Source organism: Leuresthes tenuis, unplaced genomic scaffold (genome assembly GCF_036924035.1).
Source record: "Leuresthes tenuis unplaced genomic scaffold, fLeuTen1.0.hap1 SCAF_19, whole genome shotgun sequence".
Lineage (NCBI taxonomy): Eukaryota > Metazoa > Chordata > Actinopteri > Atheriniformes > Atherinopsidae > Leuresthes > Leuresthes tenuis.
This window is the reverse complement of record NW_027325373.1, coordinates 20,724,906-20,750,056: the sequence shown is the minus strand read 5'-3', so window position 1 is coordinate 20,750,056 and position 25,151 is coordinate 20,724,906. Positions and strand designations below refer to the sequence as shown.

Here is a 25,151-nt window from a genome sequence, read left to right as displayed (position 1 = left end):
AATTTTACAGATTCTAGGTCTGGATCTATTAACATTTTATCGTGTTGGCAGTTTTTTTTTTCTCGGTGTAGATGCAGGACTGTTGCTTTTTGTACGTGATATCTCACCTTCTCTCCTGGAGGTCCAATTGCTCCTTGGGGCCCTGCGAGTCCCTGTGGGGGTGGAATGGGGGTTGTGTACAACATGTTTAGAGCTATTTCTTTGACATATGTGAGAAAAAGCTAATGTCATACAACTTGCTCGACACTTACCTGGGCACCTGGGTTGCCTTGCTGTCCAGGAGGGCCTGGCTCTCCTTGAGGTCCCTAGAAAAAAAAAGCAACACAAATCTTTAAAAATCTCATTATGAACAGAAAGACTGATTATGTCAGTTACTTGAGCAAAACAGCACATATGACCTTCCTAAAACAAGACAAACCATAATTTGCAAACAAAGCTGACGCTCACAAACATATATATATATATATATATATACGTGTGCATATATATATATATATATATATATATATGTATATATATTCTCAAACCTACTTTTCTAATGAAAGAAACTGCAGAACCACAAACGCTAAATGACTGGCAATCAATTATGTTGCCTCGGTCCAAGAGTCTGGGAAAGTTGTTGATCTTCCATCTCTACCTTGTTGGAAGATTCCCAAAAGACCAGACAAGCTGCTCTGCTCCAGTTAGACATTCTCTCATTACGGACCGGCGCAGGCAGAAATTGAGCTGCAATTGTACAACTAGCCGTGGATGAATCCTCCAATTGTACTGGTGCACTTGTGTGTGTGAGTGAGCGAAACAGCGAGAGAGGTCTTGTGAGGCTTTTTCATAGATTTGAGAGCTAAATAACCCTAAAGAGATAAAACTTGTGTGTTTTTAGACATTATGACAGTTGCATGTGCGATTGAATCAGTTCAATCTTCACTTACAATATTTCCTTTGGGTCCAGGGTGGCCATCCATTCCAGTAACACCCTGCAGCAGAAGAGATGAACAGAATATTAACAACAAAACTCTGTAATAAAATAGACTGAAAAGTAATCTAAGCACATTCTATCTATTGAATAGCTCTTTCAGCTGAAAATAAATTAAAAAATTCTCTTTATCTCCAAACAGTTACAAATAAACTCTGTGATTAATGCTCAATGGCCATGTTAAATTGAAAATAATAAATATTAGGTCCCGGCTTCTCTCCACTGCAGGCATTTCTCAGAAATGCTGATACTAAACTCAATAAAATTTGTCAGTTTTTGTATATTCTGTCTGAGATATATTGAGTTTTGTATTTCCCTGTGGGTGTTGTCTGTTGCGTCCTTTTTCTTGCTGCCTAAAAGATGCATTCTGCTCTCCAAACAGTAAATCTGTGGTTACAGAGTGGATTTGAAAAGATAGGAAGAGGGTAGAAGGGACTCACAGGTGGTCCAGGAGGTCCCTGAGGTCCTTTTGGTCCCAGCAAACCACGGGGCCCCTTTAAAACAAAAGAAGGGAAATGAAATTGAGAATGATATCACACCTGTGAGAGGGCTGATGAATTTTTAAACATCTTCAGCTAAATCAAGTGTCAAAACTACATTTCTGGAAATAGCCTCTCTTCCCAAATGTCCTTGAGGATGTTCTACAGTCTGATTGTGAGGAAAAACTGAAACATGTTTTTTTCTTTTTCTCACTCTCTCTGATATGCTTCCATTCCCCACAGCTATGCCTATCAAACAATGCAATGAATTTTTTGTGCACTGCCTCACAGCCACAGTTACCTAACCAGATGTAATGTCCCTGCAGTGAGAATCCAAACCAGTGTAGCACACCCTGGTGGACACAATAAATCATAGCAGTAGATGTCAAGTCCTTTCTGGTTATTTCCTTTCTTGCCTTTCCCCCCATTTGTACAGAAAATCCTTCCTGAGTAGGAGTGGGATGTTATTATAACAACCGTGATGCAAGCTGCCGACTTTTCTCACCTCTAGATAAGAAAGAGACAGTACTAAAGCCTCAGCAACATGCACTTAAGCAGTATAGAGCTAAGAATCTCACTGTATAAGGATGTGAGAAGTGAGAGCCATCTGCAGATGATATATGATACTATCAGACCATATGATTGTTCACTAACACAATTACATGATGACAGCAGGCTCCGTGCTCTCTCCTATAACACAATCTCTCAGTGTAAGAGTGAATGTTAATAAATGCGATTACTCACTGGTTCACCAGGAAGTCCCCTGGGTCCGATCTCTCCATCGTCTCCCTGTGAAACAGACAGAGCGGGTCAGACTGTAGAGCAGACAGTGAATGATAATGGAGGAGAAACTGAGGATGTTTGGGTTTGTGGGGATTGACAGATAATGGGATGACAGAAAGAAAAAAACTGTTGAAGATGAGATTAGATTGCAGAAGCTCTGCGTAATGAGGTCGGAGACTTTGATTAGAAACTGATAAAGATGTGCAGGGATCAAAACCTTATCAAGTATGGAAAGCAGAAAGGGACATAGGAATGTCAAATTCACAGGGTTGGTTTGGGAAGAGGAAGCCGTGCTCAGGAGTAAAATGGGATTTCTGTAGCAGCATAACAAATACAACCAACTCTGTTTCTTAGACTGATAGAGCAAAATGAGGTGTCAGGTGTAAAATAACATGTGTTACCCTCTCTCCATCCTCTCCAGGACCACCAGGAGGTCCATGGGGACCAGATTCACCCTGCAAAAGTAAACATTATTAAGTTAAACACTGCTCACATCAAAACAAGTATACCTTTTCATGAACCCACAAATCAAACTCACTCTGTGTCCTTTTTCACCAGGAAGTCCAGCCAGGCCATCAAACCCTCTGTCTCCCTGAAGAGAAACAAAAGTGAAAACATGTACAGCCTCCAAAAGCCTACTTCTAAACTGGTATTAAGAAATGTGACCCCCCCCCCCCCCCCCCCCCCCCCCCAAGTAAATTTCTGTAAGACTATAGAAGCCAAGATACCTTGGGCCCGGTCTGTCCGGGCATTCCTCTGGCACCATCAGCTCCAGAACGACCCTGCAAAAATATAACAGCAGTTGGGCAAAATGCCTCTGTAACTCTTTGTAATTAATAGATTATTAATTATTCTGAAATGTCAAGTTGTCAGCTGCAACTTACTCTTCTGCCAGGCTTTCCAGAGGGTCCAGGAGATCCCATGGGCCCACGTGGTCCCTAAAACAAGACGATTATGTTAAACTCATAGGCATCGCTGTTGTTCTGGATTTGCAGTCTCTGAAATCTCAATTATACTAAAACAGGAACATTTGCATTTCAGCTAAAAAGTTAACATTTTCAGCTGCTATATTTTAATCAGTAGAAGAAAAAAAAGATCTTGTACCTGAGGTCCTGACTCTCCAGACTCTCCCTTCAGTCCTGGTACACCAGGAGGACCCTGGGAAAAAAAATAGAAGTGAGTGAGAACCGATAGACACAAAGCAGATCTAAGTTCTTCAAAACATAAGCAAACTGTCTATATACAGTATTTGTTACAGCATGTGTTGTTTGCACTGCACCATCACATTTCTATCGAGTGGTTTGCTGTGAAGTGAGTTTGAAACATACCAGAGGCCCAGATCTTCCAGTCAAACCCATTGGACCTGTGGGACCGCGCATAGCCAGCTGAAGACAGAGAGGACAAATGTTGAAAAAAAAAAAAAAAAATGTTATCTTTGTGTACTTTCAGTGCATTTTCTTCTACTCACGTGCTCTCCTATTTACTGCATATACGTGTACATATAAATCATCATACACTGATAAACTGTAACAGTGATAATGATAACTGAGCCTAATATTGCATAAAATCTTACAATGGAAAGGCACGTGAAAAAAAAATTAATGCAATGACCAAACAATACTATACTTTTGCTGAAAAAATTATAAAAACTTTAGCCAAATAGATACAGAAGTTTTAAGTTTGACAACTTGACTCTGATGGTATGCTTAGACTTGAATTGTTACCCTGGCCTGCTGCATGATAGCTTGCATCTGGGCCTCCTGTGCAGATACAGCTGGTCCCTTCTGTCCAGAGTCACCTCCAGAGCTGAATCTGAACTATGGAGGGATTGACAGGTTTTTGAGAGGTCATTACAGAAAAGATTAAACCGGTAAAGCATGTAAAGACGCTAAAATATCAGCTTTTGATTCACAAAAGAATCGTCTGTATCTCTTGAGTTCAGAATTTCCAACAGATGTCAAACCAGTACCATCAGTGGCTGTTGGCAGGCTACAAGGTTCAAATTCTACTTCCATCTGGTGGTCAAAAGCCAGAATTACACCATGGATGAAAATGTATTATGATGCAACTCCTGTTTATTTGGGCCAGACATTTTGGGATGGATTATAGTACATGGCAGAGATCTCAGGCACTTCACTGTCGGCTGGGAGCTACAAATGCACAGCAACAAAACAGTGAAATATAAACAGTAGATTCAGAACATCAGAGCTGAGTCAGATCTCATGCTTCCCACCCACTAAAAACAAAATTTCCCCACACCGCAACAATTCAAAACTTACTGTGCCTGTCCCCTAGCTTCTTCTTCAGTCTAATTGTCAAATTTTCTGCTCAGTTAGATGAGTATTGAGCCCCTCTTCTGTCGTCCTTGCATCTTTTTCCTGGCTGCCTGCTTGGCCAGATTGTCTCTGGCTTCGCTTGTTGACATTCCTTCACCAGCATTGATCTCTTTATTGATATTCCAGATCAACAAAAGCAAACCCCCATTTATCTGTGACCAAATGTTCTGCGAAATCCGTCTTCTAACTAACACGGCCAAGAGGCAGGCAAACATGTTGATGCATAATAAGTGGTAGAGTAGTGGCTGCATCACCAGAGCTAACGTTTGTCATTTAACCATGTCATGTTGATTCCACAATTTAAAAAGATGGAGCCAAAAAGTCTTCGGTAGAAACAAGGGTGAAACAACAGTACATGTTTCTCATTAGACTCGGAGCTCACGGATCATATTTCAAGCTGCTCTTTTTGCCAGTGGATACACCAGAACAACTTGAGTCACTGTACAGACAGAGCTTGCCACATGGCTCAGTCAGACATCTTTGTGGTCAATTAAAACCGCAACTTCACATCTGTATAACTAATCAGAACCAAGATCATCTTCCAAGTACATGGAAAAAGAGAGTAGAGAAGGTAGACACCACAGGAAGTCATTAGGATGGCCGTGTAGCTATGGCAGTTAGATCACTGGATGCAACTGAGGCTTCGGTATAAATCGACTGCATTGCTTTGCTTCCGCTCGAAAACCAGACAACTTCCTGGAAAGAACACTGATAGCTTAAATTCTGACTGGAGAATGTCGGGTCAGTTAAAAATACGAAGGTATAGACAGGAATGTGAATTTTAGATTTGAGATTGTTGAGTCCATAGAGCGCGAGGGGGGGGTCTCACATTCTCACCACACCACAAGGGGCTGCTAAAGTATGAATGTATATCACATAATATTTGCAAGAAGTCCATTAAAAACTGTTTCACAAGTGATTTTCTTTACCCCAGTATTTCTAGTCATTGAAAAAAAAAAACAGAATTTAAGACCACAGAAAAAGATTTAGCACCAAACATGAAAAAAGACAGCACATCCATTTTCACTACTTTTTATTTGTTGTTTTAACAGTTGAAATTTACTTACAGGCAGCATCAGGACAGTACCAGGGGGTCCTGGCAGACCATCAGCACCGGGAAGACCAGAGCGACCCGGAAGACCCTTAAATGGAACACAGTACACGCATTAGCACACACATAGATAGAATTAGTATTTATTTTGTGTGTTTTTCGAACGTTAGAAGTCTGCGGTGTTTTTGCTTACCCTTTCTCCAGGATCTCCAGAGCTGCCTGGTGGGCCAGAAGAACCAGGGGGTCCGGGTAGACCCTATGATAAACAGAAAATCTTATGTGACTTCAATATGTACACAGTGGACAAAAAAGTCCCAGTCAGATGGGAGAAAGGAATGTATGTGGCTAAATGAGACAGCTTGTTGAGCTGTAAATCTTTTGTATGCTGATCTTCTTTGTTTGTACTGAAGCTCATTACTGTGGAGGGCTGGCCTCTGGAAGACTTCATGTGCAGGGTGTCAGTAGCAGCTTCAACACTGAACAAGTGCAAATCTCTTCAACACCACCGCTTTTGCTTTAAATTCATCAGTTTTTATAGCTCAGCATTAAAGTTTTCATTTCCCTCTAATGTAAAATAAATGAGTGACATGTAAATGTGAAAATTAGAAGAAGGTGCTTTAAAGCTTCAGAGTGAAAGAATCTAAGATGGATGTACTTACTGTTGGCCCCTCAGGCCCAGCTGGACCCTCTACTAACATTCCCTGAAACACACAAGCATAGAATACATCAGATACTGCAGAAGTTATCACATGACCTCATTTAAAAGCACATCTGTGCACAACAATGCCTTAGCACTAGAGCACAGCTTTGGTTAAAGGAGTTAAATATACATGAAAACATGTCCCAACACACCTGCCTATCAGGGTTCCTTCATTGCTTATCCAGAATACATTCCTGCCTGTCATTTTAGGTATGCTTGCAATTAATCCAAGGAGAACAGGAGGGTGAATAAATGGCAACAAAGGCAAAGACATCCTGAGGGGCTCCCCTACATGGATAAACTAAGTAAAGCGTTCATCAGATTCACACTGGCATAGAAACTCCTTCTTCAAGCGTCTGTCATGAAATCATTTTCTGTCTGTGTTTTGGCCGCATGGTGTGTGCAGCAGAAAAGGTTACCTCTCTACAAAACAAACAGACCTACATGAAATATGTTTGTATGTTCATGTGTTGTCTTTGACAACATATTATCATATTGTCACTTCAAGAGACAAAAACGCACTTGGTGGCGATGGGTATTCCAACATGCGCATACTCAGAGATGCATAGTATGTATACGTAATGGAGCTCTGGGGCATTTGTTTGAAGTGAAACAGCTGCAGTTGTATTTGGGATAAGAATTCAGTCTGTGCCTAGTTTACCTTTCCAAACTACAAACAAAAAGAAGTCATCTTCATCTTATAATATTACCAACAAAAGAGAGGGTTAGGGTCGATAAGGACCAATGCTGGCAGTACTCCAGCTGTTTGCTATTAGTCGAAGCCTCTTGTTTTAGCAGAAAAGCAGGAAATGTCTTCTTTTCCCCTTTTTCATCCTTCTTTCCCTCCTTCTACCCAACCCCCCCTTTGTGTTTACACATTATCCACCCTTGTTTGGAGGTGACTGACAATTCCTGCACAGCCCCATTCCAAATGTTTATGCTGTAGTCCTGATGAACAGCTGGGAGCAAGGCCCTGCACAAGGATCCTGTGAGGAAGGGCTATAGGGCCCGTATGATCAAATTTGGCTTGTTCGTTCTTATTCAGAAGTGTTCACACATATGTGCTCACATCTTCATAATGTGCACATGTGCAGCATTCATCTGCTGCTCAAGTATGTTGTTCAAATAGTGATACTCACAGGCTCAATAACAGCAGGCTCTCCCTTCTGTCCTTTTTCACCACGAGCTCCATCGACCTACACACCAAACACACAAACAATATCAGCCCCCATTCCTCTTCCTCACCCTTATCATGCTGGCCTCTCCATCTTCAAGATAATTTCTTTGTTTTATTTATTCTATAATTATTTTGCACCTGTCCATAATACTCATCGGTCTCAGCAGGCAGCACTTTGTCCTCTTTGTTGGTGTAATCTTCATAGTCACCGTAGACATCTAAATCACCATAGTCTGTGATGTCCTCCTCCTTGAACTTATCAAGATCCAGGTAGTCACCCTCGCCTCCCACACCCTGGCCGGTCCCAGCGGCAGTGGACCCACCAGCACCAGCAGAGGCTGATCCACCTCCAGAGGTGGAGGATCCTCCCACAGATACAGAACCACCTCCTACAGAAACAGAGCCACCACTGACAGAACCTCCTCCAGCTGACCCGTCACCAATAGTAATGGTAGAGCTGCTGCTGCTGCTGCTGCTGCTGCTGCTGCTGCTGCCTCCTCCACCAACTCGAACTGTAGAGCTGCTGCTGCCTCCTCCACCGCCAACTTGAACTGTAGAGCTGCTGCTGCCGCCTCCTCCACCACCAATTTGGACTGTAGAGCTACTGCTGCCGCCTCCTCCACCACCAACGTTGTAGTAGTTATAATCATATTCATCGCCGTAGTCATTGTAAGAACTTTCCTCCTGTGGAAACACAGATATGGCTATTGAGATATCGCATTACATGATACATGAGGGATATCTTATCACATACAGGCAGAACACACACAACAACAAAAGCGTCAATTCAACAGAACTTGAAGCAAAAAACCCACAACAATTAATTTAGATAAAATGTGAACTTACTCCTGTTTTATTGCTTGTGACTGTTACTGAAGTTCCTCCACTGGCGATCACTCTTCTCTCGAGTCCAGTACCGGTTCCCAACTCAATTCTCGTTCCTGTTCCCAAGTCCAGCTCACCTCCGGTGCCAATGCCACTGATGGTGATACGCCGAGAGGTGTCACTATCAGGTGAAGCAGTGGACTCGCTGTAGTATGAATCGTAGTTGCCATAGAAATCGTCGTAAGGACCGGTCTCCTCTCCATAGGCGTTGTCCCCTCCGGTGGCAGTACCGGAAGAGCTTGATGAAGAGCTGCTGGATGAGCTAGAGGATGTGCCCGATGATGAACTGGAGGAGATGACGGTGGAGCCAGCGCCACTCAAAACTTTATCTACTATGGTCGACACCCCGTCTCCATCTGTCACCTGTTATGCACAAAGAATATTGTTATTGGGAACTTTGAACATTTTTTGGATGAATTTGGAGCACATTTACTGGCAAATTACCCTGACTTCTTCTGTAATTGTGCCTGTATCCGTAGTTTCAAAAGGCTTGCCATCATCGTCATCATAATAAGGGTATTCATAATAGTAGCTCTCCTCCTCAGCAAGCTAAAAGAGAAAAACATTACTCAGACATTGAGTGGGAGCATGATGGAGAGAAAGAGAATAATAATCAATGATTAACAGCATGATTTTTAAATATGATGTACTGCTCTGTTGCCTGTGGCTGGCTGATGTATGTGCGACAGGCTGGCTATCGATCAGAAGCACAGAGGAATGCTTTTTGCTCGCAGTAATCGCACGCTGCATCTCCCTGTTGTAACTTGCTATGACTGAATGACTAATTACTTGTCCAGTTTTCTTAATGAGTCTGCCATCTAAAAACGGATCACATTTTGGGAACCTTGCAGGCCCCTGGCGAGGCGATAGATCAAGAGGAAGAGCTTCCAGTTATCTTGTAAGAATTCTTTGACAAACCTTTTATTAGCATGTGCACACTGTTATGCCATTCAGCACGCAGTGCAGGAAAGCAGACTAAGGCAGGCGCCACATCGTTCCTCAGCTTTATTGACTAACTGCACAGCCTGATAACCTTGTTCTTCCCACTCAGCATTTTCCTCTGGCAGCTTGTAGTTCTCTTGCATGTGCCAGAAGGCTCTTTTCAGCACAGGAGCCAATCGAGATTTCATTTGATCATCGGAGTCAATTATGGATTTAAAGAAATGAACTTAAGTAAGGTCAGCCAGAAGAGCACTAAATGCTCTGGGTTCAACAATGTTCAGCAATTTTTGATATGCAAAAACCCATCAAAACTACCTCTGGGAAAGGTAATATACAGCCATGTGTTTACAGAGTTGCACTTTAACTCTTTGAATTAAAGATCTGAATAAATAAAGAAGAGGTGAAGAGGAGAAAGGTGATTTTACTCACATCTGTATTTGGATCCTGGTTCTGCGGCTGGTCTGGCATTGGCACTTCACAATCGGGGCTATAATGCCCACAGTAGTCATAGGCAGCACGATGGTCTGCTACAATCATTAGCTGCTGGATGTCTCCCTGCAGATCACAAGAAACAGGATATTCATTGGAAACAGCTCAGAGTCAGGCATGTGCATAAACAAACAAGAGACAGTGACAGAGGTGAATGTCTGACATTCTAAGGGGAAACGAAATCATCAACATCCAAACATGTGATCCTGAAACTAGGTCAAGTAGAGGGTGAGTAAATGATGAGGTGCTTTGTCCCAGATCCAAGAGTGCCATTTTGCATCAGAGTTGAGAACCAGAAAGCTTCCAACAAGCACTGCGCAGTTAAAGGAAAATATAGAACAACTGGCCTCATATAGCTGCAGAAAACAATGCACACACACACACTAGGAGTGTGTCTTTAAAAGGCTGAATGATGTTAAACAGAACATGCAAGCTCCTCCCTGATCAGCACTGGACGTAAATGATTTTGCAGTGAAGATGATTGTGTAAGACGAGCGGATCAGCTCTGCATTTACAACATGGAGTACAGGGGCCGACATGCACCGTCTCATTTCAAGAGTTCTATACACTGAGTCGAGGTGAGGGAGGTAGAAGAGTAGAGGAAGACAAGAGATTTAAGAAAAGGAAAACTCATAAGACAGAGCAGGCAAGATTGATAGAAAATGAGCAGGAGAGAACAAGGGAGAAAAAGCAAAGGCTCAGAAGGATCCCCAGGCAACATAGGGAGCTGGGTGTGTTAGCCACATGTTCCTCAGAAGAATGTGTATGGCACTAGAACGCTCTACTGTATCTATCCAAACACGTCCTGATCACACTTCCAAACCCAGTGATGTCATTCTACATTAATCAAGCACAGTCAACATAGCTGAAGCAAACATATTTTCAGAGGGCAGGAGAATCAGGGAGAGATGCAACTATGGGAACAGAGCGACACAGAGGATAAAGTGTTTTTAATTATGTCCAATTGCCAAAAGTTTGAAATCCCTCAACATGTCCTTCCAGCTGAAATTCTCCATGGATAGCTTTTTTCCTGAGAAACAGAAATGAATTGCATTTGCGGTCTAATCCGTGAAAATTCACTGAGGAGCTCCAATTCCTCTACTACATTTGAACATACCACACTAAAGTCCCTGTCTCGGATCCTTTAATAGTCCTTGCAAAGCCCTCCCAAGTAGATGTTTCCTGCCTTGTGCTTATGTTGTCAGTGTTTTTTTAATGGATGCAGGAAAAAAACCCTTTCCTCCAAAACAGAGGGACATGAGTAGCCATTAGTGCTTTCATATATGAACTTCATATGTGAATCTCCAAGGAATCTTTCAAATATCTGTCTTAGCTGAGCAGCTAGATTTGGAATCAGTTTAACACGCTGTCTCTTTTATTTTAGTAAAACCGTATGTCACAGCTGCACTGAAAAGGGATGACTGGTGCTCAGTATTGGAAATGAGGTCACACTCAATAAGAAATAAGCCCTGTGTACAACAAATCAGCCCTGCAGTCTAATGCATTGCAAATGGTTTTCTATTCAAATTCCCTTCTTGTGTTTTTTGTATTTCTTCCTTTTTTTCTCTACCTTCTTTTTCTTCATCTCCCAGAGCAACCAGCGGAATGTCAAAGTATATTATCCGGGCAAGCGGTGAGATCCTAAATTCGGCAAGATGAGATAATTAATCATATACCTACGATTTAATGAGAGCACCCCAAGAGCATCATGGGAGAATGTGGTTAATGATGTGTGACACCAACATTGAGAAAGGAAAGAGGCTTGTGCGTACCTGCTGTCGAAAGAAAAGAAGTCTTACTGAATCTAGAGAAGATGGTGGCTTCATCTAATGGTACAGACTCTATAACTAAAGGACTGTGGCCTGTGGAAGCCCATTTAGTCTTCTCTGACAAAGAATTTGGCTTTAACATGTACAATCTGTGGAGTGCTCCTTTAATGTTTTACCACACAATAAAATCATGCATGGCAATAACTGTACATCAATGATTTCTTTTATGTTCTGACTTTGATCATTAAAGGAAAATGATGGGTAGTCATCTTATCTGCATGACTTGAAAGCTTCACTATTGTTAAAGTCTTCATCTGCCATGACAAGACACCAAAGCTGATTCTGATTTCCTTCTCGGATCTTTCCAACACACATCACTCAACCAACTCTGCCAAATGTTATATAAGCTGCTAGTTTACAGATACAGGAAAGGAGTAAATATTCTTACATTGGACTCCAGCAGCATGCTAAAGCCAAATTTCTTATTTTGTATTTTGGTGCTGAATGGTTCAGCAACCCATTAAAGCAGGAGGTATTTCCCCATTGATGTAAACGGATGCTTTATTGCCACAGACGTTTTGGCATTTTGCAGATTCGGGAATTCAGGTTGAATTGAGGCTGATCATTTATGCTAAAACTACAACAACAACAAAAAAAATCAAGAGAAAAAAATAAAGCTTAAAAGAACCAAAATTTGGATCCGATGTGTGACTCAGAGGCAGACTAAAGTATGCCATGTAAGAGGTGATTAAGTTACAGCATTACATGCAAATGCAGACAAATAGGTAGAAATAAACCTGCACCAAAGCAGAGTAAACAAAGGGATTAAGAAAGAAAAAAACCACCCTGGAATTATAGCATCACACCCAAAACTCTGTCAGACCTGCAAAATACATGCAATTGGCCATACTGTCCGAGAAGATAGTCATTTTTTTTACTCTGGAGCAACATTAGACACATCAGAGTGGTTCTTAGGCTGAATTTTTAGACAATAACAGGGCTGTTGTTGTGAGCATCTCCTTGACCTCCACTGAAATTTGACTCTTCTCCCGGCCAATGCTCTCCTTGTATGAAGCTCTGGGAAAAGCCTTTGCCTGTGGCTGAGAGTAACATCTGACCTCACCTGACATACTTCATGTTAAAGAAACTGTTAAAGACACTCACATACACACAGATCATGCACAAGTATCCTCTGGTGAATGGAAGTCTTCATCTGATATTTAGATAATGCAAGCCGAGCAAATCTAAAAATGTTCTTCTTTTTCAACAGTTTCTGTATTTTAACCAATAGAAAAATGACATCATCTGTTAGGTTTTTATTCCTCAACCTCACCCTGTTGTGCCCCGACACGTCAATCTCTGCTGGATTTTCTGATTGTGTCCAGATGGGGGCAGGAGAGTGCTCTGGTGAGCACCAAGCCAAATATCTGTCCTCATCTGAATTTGACCCACAATGATGCAGGGTGGACCGAGTTCATTGTGTCCCTTCTTCTGAATATGATGCACGTGATAAAAGACCACATTGCTTTTTAATGTCAGGACTCAACAAACAGGAGAAAATTAGGTAAAAGGCTAAATAAGAGTTTAGAATTTCAAAATGAACAATACACACATGCATATTCAGTTCTCTTTCTTTCAAAAGGCCTACCAAAAAGGCTGATCAGTTTACCTGGGCTTGTTTCAGAGCTCAATAATATTTCCACTTTCTTCAGCTTAGAGTGACCTAAAATTAAATAAACAGCCCATGTCAATCTTGATTATTTCTCCATATCCCCAAGGACATCTGATAAGATCTCCCGCATGTCACACGAGATTGACACAGTAGCTAAAAGAAGGAAAGACAAATCTAGTTCTCATATTATTTCTGCTCCGATGTCAGCAAAGCAGAAGGGGCAAGTGGGGGGTCTGAGCTCTTACATTATTTCTTATGCAAGCTACTTTCACTGCATATTTACACAGACACCGCTGAGCTCTGAGCCAGGTCTTGGTCCCACTGCCAGCCCAGGCTGGCATGGTCCCAGCACCTGGGCATTCTCCAACCTGACCAAAAAACCAAACAACACACTGCGGAGGCCAGCTCGCTCAACAGGGGCCATAAATCAACATGGACACACAAACAAACTAGACGTATGTTGTCCACATACCTGTGTGAGACTGCATGTGCAGAGCTACAATGGTCGCGCAGATTCAAACCTTCACCAGACATCAGCTACATTTTTTCCCACATAGACTTTCCCCTCCAGACTCACAAAATCTTAGTGCTCAGAGCTGCAGCCAAGAGAAACAGGCCTGTCTGCCACCCTTCTTATCCAAGTCACACCACCTTAACCATTCCCTCATTTCGTTGCCACTGTCTCATTTTTGGATTAATCTCAGTGCTTCGCTACTTTTTTTAACCCTCAGTGTCCCAGCCCCCATGACACTCTCTGCTGTGTAAGATTTGAATCCCACATCTCTGAGGACTGTGGGCAGCCGTACTTCCATTTCCTGTTCTTTTGGGAAAGTGGAAACCTAAAGCAGCTCCCCTCACCTCAGAGACGTTGGTCTCAGTGTTTGGCTTGGACATTTTCTGAAATCTACATAAGAAGTGCTGAAGGCACACTTCAGGCTTTGCTGACACAGTGAAGGAATAACAGAGAAAAAGGGGGTGAAAGACAAACATCTGACATGATTTATGGAAATTCTCCTAATTATCCATGGTGGAACCTCCATCTTCCCTGCAAGCTACTGAAGTCTAACATAATCGTATAAAAGTAGTGTGCTCAGTTGGTAAAGCACGACATATACTATGGACAAGATAAATCAGAGAATTTGAGTATATCCAGTATACGACTTATTTACATACAGGTTTTTCAAAGTACGTAATTGACAAAACCACTACCCACATTACTGAATAGATGTTATAAAAGTCTGGTTATGATCCATCATTAGCTTCAAAACTGTATGAAGAAACATCTGGATTACTGTCTGCATTCAGCTGGGACAGACTGCAGTTCTTACATGGAGTTGGACTGCCCTTCAAATCTATCTCACAGATTAGATTTTAGCAAAGGAGAAACTACAAACTGACAGTTAAATTTCACTGTTTTTATTAGGTCATCTCATCTGATGTTGAAATCGTATTGATTCAACTTTGTCATTATGTTCGAGGTTGACTTTGTGATGCTGCTGCATTTCGTGGTGCTAAACTGACAGATGGATAAATGCATTATATCCACCAGAGAGTAAAACTGGGCTAAAAATCAAACACATATCAAACCACAAGCTCCAAAATGATCATTACACTGAATCAACGCCTCAGAAAATGTCTAAACAAACAGTGAAGGTAGGATCTATGTCACATTAGGTTTCAGGAACTATTTAATCACTGAAGTGCATTGTTTCTCTTAGGAATTCTGTTGTATGCCATCATGTGGTATTATGCAGTCATTAATTCAAATGATGGTCCATTGATTACTGTGACACATGTTGAACAATGGGTTATTAGGTGGTCTGAAGACAACCTGAAGCTAAATTTAGGATCGAATTCCTACAGTGTGACTGCTGCGACCCACGCCTACACACCAAACACTCAGACGACATGAAGTGACACTTAAAAACGCACCAGCTAGTAAACTTTTAAACAGGTTTCAAGAGGTAAACGGAACAGAAGATACTGGCATGTTTAAACAATAGAGCTGCTGAATAAAGAACATAGCATTACAGTCAGATGAGACATGTTAACGATACACATTTGCTCATTGTTTTTTCTATTTACATTGCTGTGCTATGATTCACAACACATTGCTTGCTCTTTGTTGTTTAGTTTTACACAAAATGAAGCCCACAATAAGCAAATGTTGCTCTTTATTGCTGGTCTTTATTGCTTTGTTTAGCTTCAGTACATTCTAAACTATGCATTTGTTCTAAAAAGACCTTTTACACTATCCACTTGAAAGCAGATCTAAAGCACCAAGATAGACTTGTTTTTTGTTTTATTTTCCTTTGGTAACAAGGGCTTAATACCCTCTCATCATTTTTCATTGGAGCTGCCATGAAGGCCCTAGCAGGGCATCAAATTTCCAGCTCTACTCTAATGGGGCTCCAGGAGAGAAGCCATTATCCATGCATTAAACAGTGAGCTAACTGTTACTGCTTTTTGACCTCCAGCAGGCTTTTTATCACAAAAAATCTGAGGGCCAGACACATTTCTAAAAAGTAGAGACACAAATTCGAAAGCTATTGAATGGAACTGTTTAGAGGCAAAAATCACAACTAAAACACAAGCCAGGTCAAGACCCAGCCAACTTAGCCAAGCCAGAAACAAAATTTTGTTTAACCCTGTAGTAAATCTGGAAAATCTACTTCAAATAAAACACATCCCATCAAATCTTTACCTCATATGACTGAGACACATGAACTGCTAAGAGGCTGACTGAATTGCAAAAATATGATGAAAAGTCCTGGGGTAAAGATGAGGAAACAGGATGTATAAAACTCATCAGGCTTTTACAATATAAAAGCTCATTACGAGCATCAAGCTCATGTGTTGCACGTTTTTACAACTTTTTCCTGGCTCTGGTCGCACCATGGGAGCCCCACAACTTACTTCATCCCAGTCCTATTAAAAGCTTCCCAACTCTGCATTGCTCCTCTTCTCTTATCACACTGCTTCTAACTCCCCCACACATCTTATTTTAAACTGTTATTGTCTTAACCTCATATCTTTGTCCCCATCACAAGGACGGTGGTACCTATCCTTCCAAATTTATCATTCAAACACATGTACACGCCCCCCCTCCACACACACACACACATTTCACAACAGCCTTGGACAGTCTATCAGCGGATACCAAGGAAACCTCTGGATGATGTCATGTGGTTCGGCTGTTGTTCCAAGACTGACATCAGAGGAGCGAGAGCTCCTCATTCTTTCCAGAGAGTGACCCAAAATGTTTGGCCCCTCTAACCAGACCTGCTGCTACAGCTTACCCAGTCCTCCAACCCCTATCGACAGATATCGAAAAAAGCCCAAAACAAAACAAAAAAAAAACCTACAACATATCTTTGCCCACACTCATACAGGATGAGGATGTGTTTGGCTGAGATAACAGCGGCTAGACAAGAACTACTGTGTTTGCACCGCTCCTCCTCAGCAACCTCAATTCCCTTGTCATCCCCTGCGGATTACCTCTGGGTGAGGCCAAGTGGTCCATGTGTCCTGCCCGTGTTCCTTCAGACCAACCACAGACTTTTATTTCACTGAATGCTACTGAGGACCAAAGGACAGGCGTTGAATTATCTCTGTTTTTGTTGGCAAATTTACATGGAAACAACAGTGAGCAGGGGAATCAAGAAGACCCTGTCAAATAAGCTTAAGTTTCTGAACAACAGAGACAAAAAATAAACTTAGGAATCAGCATCCAGCTTGCAGTCAAAAAGAAAAAACAAACTGGAGTTTGCCAAAGGCAAAGGGAGACTCTGGATTACTACTTCATATGCAACAGATGAGTATTGATTACCTGGTAAATAGCTATCGTCTGACATAAACACATTAACACCACTTGAATCATCTCCCACTGGCACAATCACAAGCACAGCACTTTTATGTAAGCAACAAAGAAAAAAAAACATTATGGTATTTATAAGGGGTAGACAGTCTTGTTGTTACCACAATAACCTTATTAGAGACCAAACCACAAACCACCTCAGCATATAAGTACCACTTATCCTCCGACTGCTGTACATTAGAAAAAGGGACAGGCTCCAGTAAAAAAACGTAACAGCAGATGAAAAAAAATCAGAGCCAACCAGATTATCTCGCTTCTGTCTTTAAGTATGATAAAAATCTAATTTTTACCTTAAAAAAACTGATTCTTTTCCTATTGATTGAAGGGGAAGTTTCAAAAGATAATACATAAAAATCAACTGTGGAAAACTTTTTTTCATGGAGAGATTGGGTGGAAATCACAGGCCTTTCAGTCAACTGAAGTTTAATTGGCCGACCAGTGAAATGTGTGTGTGTGTTTTCATGCTGACCACCTCTTGGTGGTAGCTGACTCTGGCAAAAGTCAACACAGGATCAGACTAAACTACAAAGAGCAAAAGGGAGTAAGGGGCGGAAAGCAGCGCAGCCTGAGCATAATTTGGAAACTATGTGGCATATTTTCCATTTTCTACACGCACTGGAGCCTGTCCTGTCTCCCAACTGGCAGACACACAGCAGGAGGGCTTTAAACATCTCTCACAAACTATCTCCCCTCTCCCACGGTAACCACTGGGCTGTAACTGTGACTCTGATAGCTGGCTAAGACTTAAACTGTGTCTTTATCACCTGGTGTTAAGTACTGTATGTCATCGTTGGCAAAGAATAGAATTGGAGCATAATTTCAACTGGATAAATGCAGTCATCTTGTTGGCAACTGGGGGAATTAACAATCAACCATCAGGGGAAATAACTACAATGCACAATGCAGACACAAACACACTCAAACTACAAAAACATCTGTATTTATGCCTCATCAAATAGTCCACAGTTTCACTAGAAAAGCCAACACAGTTCATGAACAGTCTTGTACTTCCTGTTTCCCATAACACTCATTAGAGAAAAGAACTTGCACAAATTACAGATATGTTTATTTCTTGAAACATAGCAATCTGATTTTTGTTGCAGGGCTACGATTGGTTCGCAACTCTGAACAAAGGCAAAGCATTCTCCCCTTGGCTTTAACACCCCATCGTATATCTTTCCCTCCTGTAGCTCTGCAGGCTAACTTTAGGGATTGCAGAGGGAGGTGATGTCATATTTCTTTCTTTTTATCTGTTCTCGCTCAGCACCAGTAAGGTTAAAGGTCAGCTGGCTCAGCATCAGTCACATCAGTCAGTCTCTGTTACTAATTATTATTGAGGGCCTCAGCCTCACAGACTAATCCCCCTTTAAACAAGCACAACTCCAAAGGGACAAAGACAACACTATCCCTTGTGCCTTGTGCGTTTGGTATATGCGTCCCTCACAAGGGTTGCGTTTACGAGCCACAAATAATCACACAAAATCTCACTAGATAACTATCCAAATGAAGTCATACTTGTAGCACTCTGTAAAGCAAATTGTATTTAAGCAATATCAGGTATTTCCCCGTAGTGTAAACATAAAAATGGCTTCCTGTTACCAGTTAGAGTAAAATAAATCTAACATCCCCTGTCGCAAAGACGTCATAAGCATCAAGGGCTCACATTCTAATAATTAGAAATACCAAACTATTTGTTTACAAACTTTGGTTGAGAAATATTTGCAGCCTGTTAAGACAGAGGATCTGGACATGAAGCCAAAAGCAGAGATGCAACAGTTTTTACAAAGTACAACAGACTTTTAGTTTTAACTGCTGGCTGCCACGATGCAGCCAGAACTTTAAAACAGTCACAACACATGCAGTGTTGAGCAGCGAGCACATACAGCATGTTTGGAAACAGAACAGAATTATGGGATATGAAGCTCATTTGTGGACAATGTGGAATTCATGGCACCTAAAATTAAGTTTGATTTGTGATCGTGTGGATTAATTTGAGTGGGTAGCAGAGGTCGGCGGATTAGATGTTGGGGCCTCCACAAGCCAAATCTGCACATCAAAAAAGGATGTGGCCGCCACCACAATCCTTAAATTTATAGAAATGGGTACTGGAGATGACCAACACTTATACCACAGGCACATGTGTCTGTTCTGACATTAAAATGAGGATTCTACTTTGTTTTTATTTCATCTGTAAAAGAATTAGAGTCAAGCTGGTTGAAGTTGGCGTACTGTGCACAGAGAAGACTGGTATGTGGATATATTTGTGAACAAATCAGTTAACAGAACATTTAAAAAAATGCATTAATTGCCCAGCTTTGAAATTTGCTCGACCCTCTTTTTTTAAAGTCAGTTTTACAGGTAACAAGTGTGCATTATAAAGTGGAAAGTCTGCATGGATCTGGCATCCAGCAAGCCATCACACAGTCCCAAATGATCTGATCAACTGCTAAGTCAAACAATTATGCAGTTTTAAAAGTGCAGATAAGGAATTACAGTATTAGGCCTACCTCAAAGACTTCTTCATCAAGTATTCTTGTTCCAAACACTATAATTCCTTTGGTATCAATGATGGGGTGGGGGCTTCTGAGCAGCTTCTGGGTGGTCTTCTTTTTACAGTCCAGAATGAGGGTGATGGTCTGCTTGTGCACACTGATGGCCACTCGATGCCACCTGGAATGGGAGGTAAGTTAATTCACACACTTACTAGGTTACATGCAGCCCAGTTACAAAGCACTAACAGGCTAATGCCCTCCTTTGTGTTTGTCTGTTCAAATTCAAATATATACCACTCTTGTTTTCCAAAGTGACTCTTATATTTGAGCTTTTGTTGTTATGAATACAAGTCTACACTGACCACAGGCAGAAGTTACACGACTGGAAATTAAAAGTGCAATATGGCAGATCATTGCTGAAAAAGAGGCACGTTGCAAGCAAATCTGAGACACCTGGTTCAGGTGCTGCTAACCACCAAAAAGAAAAAAACAACCATTTAAGACTGGCACAGCCACCTGGAGTCTGATTAGAGGGAAAGATGCATAAACATAAAGCAGAGCCTCATACTTGTTTATTCAAGCAAACTGTACAATGAAGCTGGAGGCCCAGTGGTGAGTGCACCTACTTTCCGTCAGCTAGGTTGACGCCTCTGAAAAGGGGGTAGTCCTCTGGACTGGGTTTGCCTGTGTGGTCCTCATACAGGAACACGGGGGATCGACCCACTTCTAGTCCAAGCTGCTGGATGCCCTGTTCATTGTACACAGACAATAGGAAGGACTGGCTGCCCTTCTTAGGCTTCACTGTGGCCAAGATGGAAAAATCCTCAGGGAAGACATCACCTGGCAGGACAGACAGTGGGTTGGACAGAAAGAAAGAAGTTTTGGAGAGTTACGAGCCGCAGTAACTATTCATCATCATAAGAGGAATGAAATACTAGTATGTGCTTGGGATATAGTTGTATTATTATTTCAGGAGACAGACTATGATCCTCTGAGTCGAGAGAGACTATAATGTTTTTACTGTTATTTAAACAGACAAGGATCAGTTCAATTCGAGGAATTGGTAAAATGGGCTTTGAGATCCAAAAGGAAACAACAGCAAAGAGCAAAGTGCCCAAAATGTAACAGGATAGGATTATAAAGGGGTGGCTGGCAGGCTAGAGGTTGGTCAGAGGAAAAAAAAAGGTAGAAGAAGTACAAAATGGATGATTTCCAGTGCTGCACAGGATGAGAGGCAGTAATGACAAAAACATGTGATCCTGGGAGACTCTGTCAAACTATTCGTCAAACCCCTCCTCTCTACTTCTCTCCTCTCCCGCAGCTGATGCATCTAACAGACACTGAGACTCTCCAGTGACGGCTTGGAGAGGAGCAAGAATTTTTACAGGGAAAATAATTAGAGACACGTTTATTTGGAAATGGAAATACCAACAATATATTGGTATGTGAGCACATGAAAGATATGAAAAAATGTGTTAACTTCCATCTGCATGGTTCCACTGAGCGGCTTCAACTATTTCCTCCATTTTGCCAAAGTATGGAACACATCTGTCAGAGAAATTCCCTTAGTGGGGTGTACATAGGATCCCAAAAAGAAGGGGTGGGCGTTCCAGCTATCTGACGAGACATACAACAATTGAGCTTTCTGATCTTTGAGTTTGGAAAAAAAAAGAGTTAATCTGAACATATTAAAGCTACAGGCTACAGGCTACATCATGCAGAGAGCACATGGTTTGGCAGTGTGCTCCTTCAGGAATTCTCCTTGGCATCATAAGAAAAACATTGCATTAATTAATTGACAGCTTCACTGGTGCCGGAGAGAAAGGACATCAGAAAAGGGAAGACAAGACAGAAGACAAGCCTTCAAAGATCTAAGGTGGAGGAGTTTGATAAGAAAGACACATTTCAATTCTATAGTTGACTGAATGGATTAAAAAAAGAAGGTTGGAAATTGTAATATTTCAAATAAAGTTTTATTACTCCATTCTTTTGCACATTGATCCAGCCTATCAGAGAGAGAAAAAAAATTCAGTGCTGGCCCAGGACAGGCTGTTTGAGTGGGGCAAAAGGTCAGCTGAAGGGTGAAAGGGAAACCAGAGAACAATGAAAAGCAGGAAGGGAAGAAGAAGAGAGAAATGGGAAAACTAAATTACCAATAAAAAAAAAGGAAATTCAAAATAATGGCAAAAGTTGTAACTTGTACATACTGTACAAAGCAAGGTTGTTCATTTGTGGATTTGTGTTCATGCACTGACCTGATACATCAAAATGAGGAGAGAACATGAATGGAAGAGGTGACAAAACCGAGAATTAAATGAGCTATCTTCCACTCAGAATCCCATAACCAGGTGGCAGGTTGCTCAGAAAAGCTTTGGTTTCTCTGGAATGTGTCTTTAAACCTACTTCAGGCCACAAGAGGAGAGATACCTCAGTCCTCATTCTTTGTGAGTATTTGTTTTGTGTGTGTACGTGTTGACACAGTAGTAATGGAAGACTTAAGTGTCAGAAATGCAGGGAGTTTAAACTGGCATCTCCACCACTGGTGTCAGGCCAAAAGAGGTCTGGGAAAGGCAGAGACCCAGTTACAACCCCAGGCATCTGAGCCAGCCGTGCCAGCTGAATTGATTGAATAACCAAATAAAGCTGCTTACATTATTTTGATCCAATATCTCCAGTATAGTGCAGTCAGCCATTCTCTGAGACAAGTCTTTGGTACAGTAAGAATAGTAGCATTGGAAGTTAGGGGTCTGATTTTCAAATTAGACAAAAATGAGAGATTTGCTTTCTGCTTTGACTAATTTCACAAATCCAGCAATCTATATTTAACTTCAGTTATTCTACCTCATATACTAAACTTACAAACTCTCAAAGAGCAGTTAAAAAGTCAGAGAGAAGCAGGAGTTGTGCCAACATATGACTGATGACCTTCACCATCTGTCAGAGTGAATACAAGCAGCAGTTAAATGGGGTAGAAAGTCTTCCGTCCTGTAATTGGTCATTCAGTCATCACTGTGTATAAATCCCTCCTACTGTATCTGCATTCCAGTGGTACTCCATTTTGCTGCAGAGTTAACTACCTATAAAAGAGTAAGTGGCTATAACGGAAGGGTAAAACGTGAGTTTGAGAACAGTCCAAATCCCATCTTGTGACACAAGGGCTTCCAAGAAAAAAAACTTTGTCTTTTCTTTTTCTTTCAAAAGTAAAAAGTTGGATTTAAATGCTTGTTTTGGTTTTATATCTGTCTGTGAACAGCTCACATTAGGTGTAAATAGAATAAATAAAATATTACCAAACACTAAGACACCAGAGATGCAGCAACCTCTAATCTATCATCCTCTTCAGGTGTGTTTTCACTTCTTACCTAAGATATCACTCAACCTGCTGTCATCTTACAATACAAGAGGCTGATAGAAAATAAGTTAATGTTAAGTAACTTCTTTTTTTAAATTAGGCATGAGGAGTAAATGATCAGTTCTGTAATTAATATCAGAATAACTGCATTATATAAACTAAATATCTGCTTATCATATGTCAGCAACAACATATCATGATTGCTTACTACTAAATAAGACTTTTTACATATATTTGTGTGTTTTTTAACTAATATAAAGTCTCTCAATTGAATCATAATAAAAAAAGAAATCATACAGTTTTCATGACTTGACTGCAAAGCTAGCCAAGTCACCACTGTCTTTGACCGGAAAGGACAATCACAAAAAAGCCCAATAGTGATATGCCGAAAGGGGGAATATGGTCTATGGTAGCAGAATTGGCCGTGCTTCAGTCAATGAATCGATTCTCCTCCTACGTTTGAAGACTGGAAAGGCTTGGCGTTGTCAAGCTCAGCTTAATTGTGCATGTAAATGTAAATGTACTGTGTGTGATTGTAGACATTGGAATTTCATTGAGTGCCTCAACTGCACATGCCAAGGTACAGCTCAATCCATTCAGACAGAATGCAAGAGCTTCAGCATTATCCCTCTCTTGCTTTTTGTTGGCTATCATCCACTTTATAAACTTACATGGGTGCATATGTTTTGTGATATAAAAGTAGAAGAGAGCAGAATATTTTCCTTTTGATTCACTTCTCATTCCCTTAATGAAGGTAAGAAAGGTCTCCTCTGTTTTCAGATCCTCTGGAGTTTCAAATGAATCATCCCTTCCACATGTTTGACTAATGATTGCATGTCTGCACTTGCTCTTTTCCAACACATCATCGCAGACTGTCTGTGGTTATGGGGTCACAGGCCGGTGTGTTCTCAATAAGCTGCTGTGGTTTTTATTACCAACACTATAGTCAAAACAAAAGGAGCACGCATACATGCCTTTGTTTTTAACAGTATACTGTGTCTTTATCTCTAACTTCAACTCAGAATGCAGCATTGATAATTTCGTCAAAAAGCACTTCTGGGCTTTGGGCCAAAGTCATAACTCAGTAACAAACTTAGTTAAATGGAGAAAATTAGATGAATAAAATGATCTCACAAGTTTAGCTGCCTTCTGGAATATATTAGCACTACATTCTTGTTATATTCAGCCAAAAGAAGGGCCACATCACAAAGACTGAGAATGGATTTCCAGCCTTCAAGTGACAGACAACTAGCTAGTCTGTTTGCACCTTAAGACTATGTGGTGCCTATTATGAACCCTTCCAGTTGGTTTGTTTTATGTGGACTGTTATTTTGGATGATCCAGAGTAGACTGTGTGTAATTATAGAATGTGTGTCTAAACAAAGACCCATATGTTGCTGTTCTGTCATAGAGCATCAAAGTGAACAGTATTTGCTTGATTGAAGAGCATGTAGGGGCATGCAGGCCGCAGAAGCTTTGTGGCTCGACTTTAAGCCCAAAGGAAGAGTCATGCCACTGATCAAACGTCCGCGAAGGCCAATTCAGCATCTGAGAGGGCCAGGAATGACGATGTCATCCAATCTAAGCTTTGTGGAAGCTCAGATCACTAGAAAGGTTATTATTTCTCTATCTAGACCATGACAGCGTGTCATATACAGTAAGGCTACAGAGAGGGGAGATCAGCATGTTTCACTCGACAGAGGTTAGATCAAAAAGAGGAACACATCACTGCAAGGCAGCGCTAGTCTTCAAGAAATAACAGAGAGGAAAATTATGATGCTTGAGGGGAAAATAAAGGCAAGGAAAGAGTGCCGGAGAAGGAGGAGACAGAGAGGAAAGTACTATTGCAGAGCACCAAAGCAGCAGCTCTGAGCCACGTCAGCACAATAGAACAAGGCAGCAGAGGAAACTCAGGCTTCCCTCCCCTCTGCCACCCCAGTTTTTGTCGCTATTGTTTCGTCCAGCTCCTACTACACCATCAAAAATTATAGGGCTGGATCCCATATATCTTTTGAGTTTTCAAGGAGTGGGCATTATCTTTAATTCTCCAACATGTCAATGTGTGACTGAGCATTTAAACTATCTCAGTCACAGATATTTTTGACTTTTTTAGAAATGGTGATAAAGACCTAGAAATACTAATGATAAACATATTAAGAGGAGAATTATTAAAC

At 41.2% G+C, this 25,151-nt stretch overlaps 1 protein-coding gene across 2 annotated transcripts in view; it reads right to left on the bottom strand.

The window, feature by feature from the left end:
- The window catches only part of col5a1 (procollagen, type V, alpha 1), a 69,739-nt gene that overhangs the window by 25,897 nt on the left and 18,691 nt on the right, over positions 1-25,151 (bottom strand). For both annotated transcript variants that reach the window (XM_072371446.1, XM_072371447.1), the window contains exons 3-24: positions 20,252-20,465; positions 19,641-19,803; positions 9,756-9,881; positions 8,829-8,933; positions 8,346-8,747; positions 7,638-8,183; positions 7,462-7,518; positions 6,282-6,323; positions 5,816-5,878; positions 5,639-5,713; positions 3,960-4,052; positions 3,564-3,620; positions 3,340-3,393; positions 3,120-3,173; positions 2,964-3,017; positions 2,774-2,827; positions 2,637-2,690; positions 2,197-2,241; positions 1,414-1,467; positions 930-974; positions 252-305; positions 108-152 (exon numbers count right to left, since the gene is read on the bottom strand). In XM_072371446.1, the coding sequence (XP_072227547.1) occupies positions 108-152; positions 252-305; positions 930-974; positions 1,414-1,467; positions 2,197-2,241; positions 2,637-2,690; positions 2,774-2,827; positions 2,964-3,017; positions 3,120-3,173; positions 3,340-3,393; positions 3,564-3,620; positions 3,960-4,052; positions 5,639-5,713; positions 5,816-5,878; positions 6,282-6,323; positions 7,462-7,518; positions 7,638-8,183; positions 8,346-8,747; positions 8,829-8,933; positions 9,756-9,881; positions 19,641-19,803; positions 20,252-20,465 (2,456 nt within the window). The remainder of the gene's footprint in view (positions 1-107; positions 153-251; positions 306-929; positions 975-1,413; positions 1,468-2,196; positions 2,242-2,636; positions 2,691-2,773; positions 2,828-2,963; positions 3,018-3,119; positions 3,174-3,339; positions 3,394-3,563; positions 3,621-3,959; positions 4,053-5,638; positions 5,714-5,815; positions 5,879-6,281; positions 6,324-7,461; positions 7,519-7,637; positions 8,184-8,345; positions 8,748-8,828; positions 8,934-9,755; positions 9,882-19,640; positions 19,804-20,251; positions 20,466-25,151) is intronic.